General features: G+C 45.3%; 1 protein-coding gene across 2 annotated transcripts in view; it reads left to right on the top strand.

Annotated features, from left to right (window-relative positions):
• The first annotated feature begins 3,848 nt into the window (after nt 1-3,848).
• Nucleotides 3,849-10,473, top strand: part of SLC33A1 (solute carrier family 33 member 1) — a 28,101-nt gene continuing 21,476 nt past the window's right edge. The window contains exon 1 of one of the 2 annotated variants that reach the window (XM_003806092.7): nt 3,849-5,314. In XM_003806092.7, the coding sequence (XP_003806140.3) occupies nt 4,540-5,314 (775 nt within the window). In that variant the 5' untranslated portion in view covers nt 3,849-4,539. The remainder of the gene's footprint in view (nt 5,315-10,473) is intronic. The other variant, XM_034957644.3, reaches the window with a different exon arrangement.

Here is a 10,473-nt window from a genome sequence, read left to right as displayed (position 1 = left end):
ATTCCAGTAAACAAAATATAAGTTTACTAGGGCTTTTAGGGGGAATTAATGAAGAAGAAAAAATGAAAAAGCAAAGATATTATTAAGGAAAATTTCTCTAAAATCAAGAAAGATTTGAAACTTTGTTAAAAAAGACCTAATGTTGAACAAGATTAATAGAAAAACATATATGTATTATACAATACATACCTTCATACATCCTGGTGAAAATTCTGAACTTCAAGGATAAAGCGAATTTTCACAAGCTTTCAACTGGAAAACACAGGATACCTATAAAGGGACAAGGAAAAAAAAAAAAGCAAGAAAGGATCATGGCGACCACCAGAAGGGTTTTATATTTGGCAGTTTCACCAGCTTCCCCAAAACACATCAATCAGGGAACACCAGTATTCCAAAAGAAAGGGGAAATGATATTAACTGAAGTGAGTTAGGGGAGTGGAAAATGCAAATAAACAAAAAACAAAAAACAAAAACAGCTATTCATGACAGTATGGGCTGAAGGTCCCATGCGGTATCAGTTTTGTTTTCATAGTGGTAGTGACATTTGTTCCACATTTGCTGAGGGACACTGAGGGCCTGGTGGGGGTGGTGTTCCCAGGTTTGTAGAGAAATGTCTTAGTTTGTGTTGGAAAGATACTACCACTAAGTCTTCTAAGAAGACAACAGCAATTTGGGCATGGCTTAGCAACGAATACTTGTCTCTACTCTTTATTTAGCATTAGCAGGGGTGGCTCACCTTGGGGCTGGAGGATTCTCTTCTCACTGTGTTGCCCAGACTGGAGTGCAGTGGCACAGTCTTGGCTCACTGCAACCACCACCTCCCAGGTTCAAGCGATTCTCCTACCTCAGCCTCCCAAGTAGGTGGGATTACAGGCATTCACCACCACACCCAGATAATTTTTGTATTTTTAGTAGAGACAGGGTTTTACCATCTTGGCCACACTGGTCTTGAACTCCTGACCTCAAGTGATCCACCTGCCTTGGCGTCCCAAAGTGTTGAGATTACAGGCATAAGCCATTGCCCCTGGCCCACCTTATCACTTTAATAATGCATACACATTGAATTGGGGTAACATGAAAAACACTTTTCCTGATATTTGCCTCCAGTCATTTTTCCTATTGTTTGTAACTCTTGCCTGCGTAGATCTAAAGATTTAACATTTGATAGGAAGATAATTGAACCACTAAAGGGGAATCATTCTTATATGTAGGGAGAAATCAATTATTTCCAAGAAGATGCCTTATTTAAAAACTGATGTGGCGGGACACGGTAGCACACACCTGTAGTCCCAGCTACTCAGGAGGCTGAGGCAGGAGAATCACTTGAACCCGGGAGGTGGAGGTTGCAGTGAGCCGAGATCACACTGTTGCACTCCAGCCTGGGCGACAGAGCGAAACTCCATCTCAAAAAAGAAAAAAAAAAAAAAAGAAAAAAACTCAAAACTGATTTGGTATCTATACAATGGACTAATACTCTGTGATTTAAAAGAAAGACGGACATACATTGATACTGATATATTACCATCTTAAATGGATCTCAAGGACATTTTGGTGGATGAAAAAAAAAAGTTGATCCCCAAAGTTGCATACTATATGATTCCACTTTTATAATATTCTTGAAAGGACGTAAGTATAGCCGTGGAGAACAAATTAGTGATTGCCAAAGAACAGGGAGGAGGACAGTGGACTGGTGCAACTATTAATATGTAGTACTATAAGGGATAGCACTATGAAAGGGTAACACAGGACACACACACACACACACACACACACACACACACACAAGCTAGTGCATGTAAAAACTGGTGAAATTGGAATAAAGCCTGTGGTCTGGTTAACAATATTTTACAGATGTCGGTTTCCTGGTTTTAATATTGTACTATAATCACGTAAGAGGCTATGATCAGAGGAAGGTGGGTGAAGGGTATATGGGACTCTGCTATATTTGCAATTTCCTGTGAATCTCTAATTATTTCAAATTAAAGAAGGGGAAAAAATCAAACACAAGACATACAAACTCATCAAATATTTCCTTTTTTTTTTGGAAAAAAAAAAACACCTACTGATTGTGAATGGCTTTATTGGCTGCTTCCTTTAACTCCCACAACACTCTGAAATAGATGTTATGAACTCTATTTTATTTTCATCAAAATGGAGGCTTAGGTTAAGTAATCTGTCCAAGGCACAACTACTGTTAGAGCCAGGGTTTGAATCCAGCACAATATAAATCCCACTCATGGTTGTTTTGGTTGAATCTTGATTGGACTTAAATGACACCGTTCTTTTCTTTAACACCCAGACTGGAGTGCAATGGCATGATCTCGGCTCACTGCAACCTCCGCCTCCCGGGTTCAAACGATTCTCCAGCCCCAGCCTCCCGAGTATCTGGGACTACAGGCATGAGCCACCACACCCAGCTGATTTTTGTATTTTTAGTAGAGACAGGGTTTCACCATATTGGCCAGGCTTGTCTTGAACCCCTGACCTCAAGTGATCTGCCCGCCTCAGCCTCTCAAAGTGTTGGGATTACAGGTGTGAGCCACCGCGCCCGGCCAACACTGTTCTTTTCTGCAATCTATTCTTCTACTTAACAAAGATTAGAGGACTTTACAGTTGCCTTTTTTTTTTTTTTTCAGACGGAGTCTCACTCTGTCGCCAGGTTGGATTGCAGTGGCACGATCCCGGTTCACTGCAACCTCCGCCTCCCAGGTTCAAGCGAGTCTCCTGTCTCAGCCTCCCAAGTAGCTGGGGCTACAGGCGCGCGCCACCAGGCCGAGCTAATTTTTTGTATTTTTAGTAGAGACGGGGTTTCACCGTGTTGGCCAGGATGGTCTCAATCTCTTGACCTCGTGATCCACCCGCCTCGGCCTCCCAAAGTGCTGGGATTATAGGCGTGAGCCACTGTGCCTAGCCTGCCATTACGTTTGTAATCCCAGCACTTTGGGAGGCCGAGGCAGGCGGATCACGAGGTTAGGAGTTCGAGACCAGCCTGGCCAACATAGTGAAACCTCGCCTCTACTAAAAATACAAAAATTAGCCAGGCGTGGTGGCGCGTGCCTGTAGTCCCAGCTACTCGGGAGGCTGAGGCAGGAGAATCACTTGAACCCGGGAGGTGGAGGCTGCAGCGAGCCGAGATCGCCCTACTGAACACCAGCCCAGGCGACAGTGTGAGATTCCTCTCAAAAGAAAAAATAATAATAATCTTTCTGCCAGAGGTGAGAGAGCAGAAAAAAAATCAGATTCTCAAATTCCTGTACGTCTCTTAGTAGAGAAGGGTTTCTCCTTGTTGGTCAGGCTGATCTTGAACTCCCAATCTCAGGTGATCCGCCCGCCTCGGCCTTCCAAAGTGCTGGGATTACAGGCGTGAGCCACCGCGCCCGGCCACAAGACGTTTTATTGCAACATAAAAACAGGATGTAACGAGTCATCCAATCACCAATGTAATTAGAGTTGGTTACCAAGTTTCCCCACGCGTCTTCCACCATGAGGGAGAAACGGACTGCAGACAAACCTAGCACCCCTTGAGCAGTTTAATTCGTACTATAAATATGTAGGCACCGTAAGGACGCGATTCTCCAGTTTGCCAGGCCTTTTTCTACCCTTTTGGGGGCACAAGGCGACCTTGCCTCCTGATTCAAAAACTTCGTAAACGTCAATCCTTCTACCCTTTTCTGGTCAGCCCACGAAAGCAGCAGCATGGCACAACTCCCAGCCTAGAGTTCGGGCACTGCCTGTCATCAGCATAACGAAGAAACCTACACCCACGAAGACTTCAGACCCCACGTGATTACATCACTCAACCACCAGCGCTGGCCTGGAGGAACCCGCTGTCACGTGACCGCTCGTGCCCAATGACCGAGGCCCACGCTTTCCAGACCGCCACAGTCGCTGTCACAGGGCCTGAGTTTGGGCGGCGCCCCGCCCCGGCCGCACGGTGCGCCGGCGTTAATTCTCCCCGAAGGTTCCGGCAGCCAAGATTGCAGGTTCCCACCAAGCATTGTTTCCGAACTGGGCCACGAGAGCGTGTCCCTGATTGGCTTGCTCTGGAGGCTGGGAAGGGACCTGTTAGAGACTGGGACCACTTCCTGAAGCGCGAGGCAGGAAGTTATATGCTTTTTCTGGAGTCCTGTAGAGAAAGTGCTCTCTGCCGCATTGATAGCAGCGAGAGCTGGAGGTGTTGGGTCGGGAGACCAGCCGTTCGATCCCGCCGCAGGTAGGAGCTGGTTTCCATCCTGGCACCACGGCACACACCTCCAGCCTCGAGCCCGGCGCTGCTGCCCGGGGGTCTCCTTCAGGCTCTTTGACGCCGTTCCAGGGGGCACCTATCCAGGCATCCTCTGGGCCTCTAGCCAGAGGACTGGCTCCCGGCTTCAGCACTCCGGGCTGCAGTAAGAAGTGCCCTTATCGCTCTGAGCCCTGCCACCATCCCGTGAACCACCGAAACCCTGGTCCAGCGCGACAGCCTTGGACCTGGGACTGGACGGATCCAAAACGCTCAGCCTCGGCCCCCCACAGACGGGGCTCTGCATCGTCTCTGATATGTCACCCACCATCTCCCACAAGGACAGCAGCCGGCAACGGCGGCCAGGGAATTTCAGTCACTCTCTGGATATGAAGAGCGGTCCCCTGCCGCCAGGCGGTTGGGATGACAGTCATTTGGACTCAGCGGGCCGGGAAGGGGACAGAGAAGCTCTTCTGGGGGATACCGGCACTGGCGACTTCTTAAAAGCCCCACAGAGCTTCCGGGCCGAACTAAGCAGCATTTTGCTGCTACTCTTTCTTTACGTGCTTCAGGGTATTCCCCTGGGCTTGGCGGGAAGCATCCCACTCATTTTGCAAAGCAAAAATGTTAGCTATACAGACCAAGCTTTCTTCAGTTTTGTCTTTTGGCCCTTCAGTCTCAAATTACTCTGGGCCCCGTTGGTTGATGCGGTCTACGTTAAGAACTTCGGTCGTCGCAAATCTTGGCTTGTCCCGACACAGTATATACTAGGACTCTTCATGATCTATTTATCCACTCAGGTGGACCGTTTGCTTGGGAATACCGATGGCAGAACACCCGACGTGATTGCTCTCACTGTGGCGTTCTTTTTGTTTGAATTCTTGGCCGCCACTCAGGACATTGCCGTCGATGGTTGGGCGTTAACTATGTTATCCAGGGAAAATGTGGGTTATGCTTCTACTTGCAATTCGGTGGGCCAAACAGCGGGTTACTTTTTGGGCAATGTTTTGTTTTTGGCCCTTGAATCTGCCGACTTTTGTAACAAATATTTGCGGTTTCAGCCTCAACCCAGAGGAATCGTTACTCTTTCAGGTAGTGTATTTAAGCTATTATGGTGTTAGGTTTATTTATCCTTTTGAAAGAGTGTGTGACGTTGGAGGGAAGCTCATTAATTTGCTGGAAATCATTGTATGGGAGATAACTCAAGGTAAGTTTTCTGTTTCGTCCAAATGAGCTTCTTTGAAATATTAAAGCCAAAATGAATGATATTAGAGCAATCAAATGATCACTATGCGGTTAACAGGGAGAGGCAACCCATCAAATAACACAACCGAGTCCAGGGATTCATGCCACTTGCTTAATACACAAATGCACACTTTTAAAAAGTGTGGCTCATATGATTCACATTTTTCCTTTTGTCTTGTTGGTTTTAGGTTTCTAGCTCTATACTTTCTAATCCATTTCTACCCCTACCGTTGTACCCAGAATCCAGCCTTCTAGTGAATGGAACAGGGTTTATTCGTTCAAACATTATTGAACCAGCTAAGGGACGGGATTCTAAGGCCTCTAATGAATAAGGCAGAGTTCTGCACTCAAGAAATAAGGAAGATGAACATTTTAGGAGAGTTCAGAGTTGCCAGTTAGTAACTGCCTTTGGGAGTCAGGCTTCACATTGCAGATAACATTTGACTTTGTTCTTGAATAAGATTCCACGAGGCCAGGAAATGGCACACCAGAATGCACAACACAAAGTAAAAGTGCACTGAGGCAGGAAAGTACAAAAAAGTACAGGACATTGCCTAAATTGTGGAACTGGGTTTGGGAAATCATGCTGAGAAAGGCTGTGACTAAATTAGTCAGATTTTCTTTAATTACTATGGGAAAAGAGTTTAAAGTTTGTCCTGTAAGTAATGGAGGGTAAGTTCTAAAAAATTTCCCCGTTTCTCTGCATGAGTAAAACACATGTAAGTTTTTCTCTTTTTTCTTTTTTCTTCTTTTTTTAAATTGAGATAGTTGGGGGTGGGGGGGGGGCTGTCTCACTATGTTGGCCAGGCTGGTCTTGAACTCCTGGCCTCAGGTGATTCTCCCCCTCCTTGGCCTCCCAAAGTACTGGGAATTACAAGTGTGAACCACCCCACCTGGCCTAAGCTTTTTTGTTTGTTTGTTTGTTTTTAACTTTTGTAACAACTAGAAAACAAGTAAAATGACCAATATCAGGAATAACAATGTCAGGAATATAGTGAAATTCTTCATTCTGTCAGTGATGATGAATTTAGGGGATTCTGTTTTGAAATTTAAGCAACTGAACTTCTCAGCTTCTGTGCTACCTTGGAAATTCCCAGTAGAGTAAATGTCCAGGTATGTGGTGGTGGTAGGAGGTGTCACAACTACACTATTTTCCTGCAATCTTATTCTCACAGACATCTAACCTTATGTACACCTCCTCAAACTGCTAGTGAGTGAGCCACTATTACTGGTGAAATGATGGTGATAGTACTTTTTCCTCAGTTGTTTGGTTGAGAGATAATTGCTTTGCACCCAGGTAGATTTGTCTCAGTGTTCTGGGGTTCCGCTCCTGCTTTACGAATAATTCACTGCTGGCCGGGCACAGTGGCTCACACCTGTAATCCCAGCACTTTGGGAGGCTGAGGTGGGAGGATCACTTGAGGTCAGGAGTTCGAGACCAGCCTGGCCAGCATGGCGAAACCCCATTTTTGAGACTCTGTCTCAAAAATAAATAAATAAATAAAATAAAAAATAAGTCACGACTGGGCACAGTGGCTCACACCTGTAATCCCAGCACTTTGGGAGTCTGAGGTGGGAGGACTGCTTGAGCTGAGGAGGTAGAGCCAGCTTGGGCAATACAGCAAGACCTCATCTCTACTAAAAATTTAAAAAAAAAAAATAGCTGGGTGTTTTGCGAAGGCCTGTAACCCTAGCTACTCAGGAGGCTGAGGCAGGAGGATTGCTTCAGCCCGGGAGATTGTGGCTTCAGTGAGCTATGATCCAATCATTGCACCCCAGCCTGGTCAACAGAGTGCAACCCTGTCTTAAAATTATATATATGTATTTTTTATATGGAGTCTCCCTCTGACACTAGACTGGAGTGCAGTGGCACGACCTCGGCTCACTGCGATTTCCACTTCTCTAGTTCAAGCCTCCTGCCTCAGCCTCCTGAGTAGTGGGATTACAGGCATGTGCCACCACACCCAGCTAATTTTTGTATTTTTAGTACAGACAAGGTTTCACTGTGTTGGCCAGGATGGTCTCGATCTCCTGATCTTGTGATCCGCCCACCTCGGCCTCCCAAAGTGTTGGGATTACAGGCGTAAGCCACTGCGCCCAGCCAAAATAAATAAATTAATTAAAAATAAAATTAAAATAAAGAAGTCAAGGCTGGTACAGTGGCTCACGCCTGTAATCCCAGCACTTTGGGAGGCTGAAGTGGACGGATCACCTGAGATCAGGAGTTTGAGACCAACCTGGCCAACATGGCAAAACCCCTTCTCTATTAAAAATACAAAAATTAGGTGGAAGTTGTGGCATTCACTTGTAATCCCAGCTACTCAGGAGGCTGGGTGGGGAGAATCGCTTGAACCCAGGAAGCAGAGGTTGCAGTGAACCGAGATCGCACCATTGCATTCCAGTCTAGGCGGCAGAGCAAGGCTCCATCTCAAAAAAAAAAAAAAGAATAAGTCAGCGTAAATTAAAATCCAGTGGCATAATTTTGATCCATTAGGGAACAGTTGTGGCTAAGGGAGTATAAATATAATAACTCTTGAACTCATAACATTATTCTCTGGAATGATGTTTTACCAATCACTCTTACATTAAGAGAAAGTTCCAATTTAGCTAATTAGCAATTTAGTTTCCATGGCCTCTTAAACCTTGATTTCACTGAGGCTTTCTCATCTTAAGTAACATCATCTCCTTAATCCTCTGTGGTGATATAAACAGCAGTCCCAGGACAAAATGAAAAGCAGACACATAAAAAGCAACAAACTGGCTGGGCGCGTTGGCTCACGCCTGTAATCCCAACACTTTGGGAGGCCAAGGCAGGAGGATCACAAGGTCAGGAGATCAAGACCATCCTGGCCAACATGGTGAAACCTTGTCTCTACTAAAAATACAAAAATTAGCCCGGTGTGATGGCATGCACCTGTAGTCCCAGCTACTCAGGAGGCTGAGGCAGGGGAATCGCTTCAACCTGGGAGGCGGAGGTTGCAGTGAGCTGAGATCGCGCCACTGCACTCCAGCCTGGGCGACAGAGAAAGACTCCATCTCAAAAAAGAAAAAAGCAACAAACTGATAACAGACAGTATGCATTCACAGAGTATTTCTAGGCAGTGAATTATTATTATTATTATTATTATTCTGAGATGGAGTCTTGCTCTGTCGCCCAGGCTAGAGTGCAGTGGTATGATCTCAGCTCACTGCAACTTCCCCCTCCAGGGCTCAAGCTATTCTGCTGCCTCAGCCTCCCTAGTAGCTGGGATTATAAGTGTGTGCCACCATGCCTGGCTAATTTTTGTATTTTTGGTAGAGATGGGGTTTCGCCATGTTGGCCAGGCTGGTCTTGAACTCCTGACCTCAAGTGATCTGCTCACCTCGGCTTCCCAAAGTGCTGGGATTACAAGTGTGAGCCACTGTGCCCGGCTGTCACTTGTTATTTTGAATTGCCCCCCCTTTTTTTTTTTTCCTGTGGAATTTGAACTTTGTTCTGCAGTAGATTCTAAAACTAGCTTACTTTTTAATTCAACTGTTTATATCTGTAGTGGACTGCTGTTTCTGGTTCAAACATTTTAGTTGAAAGTTAGAATTCCTATAGTTTCATTCTCCTTTTTATGACTGAACATACCACATTTATAACATTGTTCTTTCTGGAACTTATTAATAGGATAAGAAAAACCAGTGGTTTTGAAAAAGTTATATAGCACAGGAAGAATTATATGACAGAAATATAATTGCTTAGGTGATTAAAGAGGAACTAAACACCGAGGCAATGTTTAGAAAATCCGAGTATTAAAAGGAAGCATAATTGTTTTTTTTTTTTAAATTCTAAAATATGTTCTGGCCAGGTGCAGCGGCTCACACCTGTAATCCTAGCACTTTGGGAGGCTGAGGCGGGCAGATTGCTGGAGCTCAGAAGTTCAAGACCACTCTGGGCAACATGGCGAAACCCCAGCTCTGCTAAAAATACAAAAAATTAGCCGGGTATGGTGGCGCATACCTGTGATCCCAGCTACTCAGGGAGGCTAAGGCACTAGAATCACTTGAACTGGGGAGGTGGAGGCTGCAGTAAGCCGAGATCACACCACTGCACTCCAGCCTGGGTGACAGAGCAAGACTGCATCTCCAAAAATATAAATAAATAAAAAATAAATACTATCTGTGATTAACAGTTTTGATTGTTACAGATAAGTGGAGATGGAATATATTGGGTAGATAGATAATGTAAATGAGTCATCTGAGTTGGAGGGGACAGAGATAATTTGAGAAATCCATGCCCCTCTAAAGGTGAGGAGCATCAACTCTAGTAAGTTGTAGTTTTGTGACAATAGGATCCCAAGATTGCTAGATCTTCTTTTTTTTTTTTTTTGTTGAGACGGAGTCTCGCTTTGTTGCCCAGGCTGGAATGCAGTGGTGCGATCTCTGCTCACTGCAAGCTCCACCTCCAGGGTTCACACCATTCTCCTGCCTCAGCCTCCCGAGTAGCTGGGACTACAGGCGCCCGCCACCATGCCCTGCTAATTTTTTGTATTTTTAGTAGAGACAGGGTTGCACCATGTTAGCCAGGATGGTCTCAATCCCCTGACCTTGTGATCTGCCTGCCTCGGCCTCCCAAAGTGCTTGGATTACGGGTGGGAGCCACCATGCCCGGCAAGATTGCTAGATTTTAGGCATATTCAAGAGAAACTAGAAATTCCTTTTTTATTTCCTAATTTTACAAACACTTCTTAGGCTCATATAAAAACATGTCTTTAGCTGAGCACAGTGGCACGCATCTGTAGTTCCTGCCACTTGACAGGCTGAGATGGGAAGATCATTTGAGGACAGGAGTTCGAGGCTGCAATGCATTATAATAGTGTCTGTGAATAACCACTGCACTGCAGCCTGGGCAACATAGCAAGACCCATCTTTAAAAAAATCTGTCTAATCTATCATCTATCTATCTGTCATCTATCTAATCTATGTCTTCAGGCCAGATCTAGCCTGTAAACTGGTAATTGAGGCCCTCTCCTCTAGCAGCA

The sequence above is a fragment of the Pan paniscus genome, chromosome 2 (genome assembly GCF_029289425.2).
Source record: "Pan paniscus chromosome 2, NHGRI_mPanPan1-v2.0_pri, whole genome shotgun sequence".
NCBI classification, from domain to species: domain Eukaryota; kingdom Metazoa; phylum Chordata; class Mammalia; order Primates; family Hominidae; genus Pan; species Pan paniscus.
The sequence above is the reverse complement of the archived record's forward strand: the minus strand, read 5'-3'. Positions and strand labels throughout refer to the sequence as shown.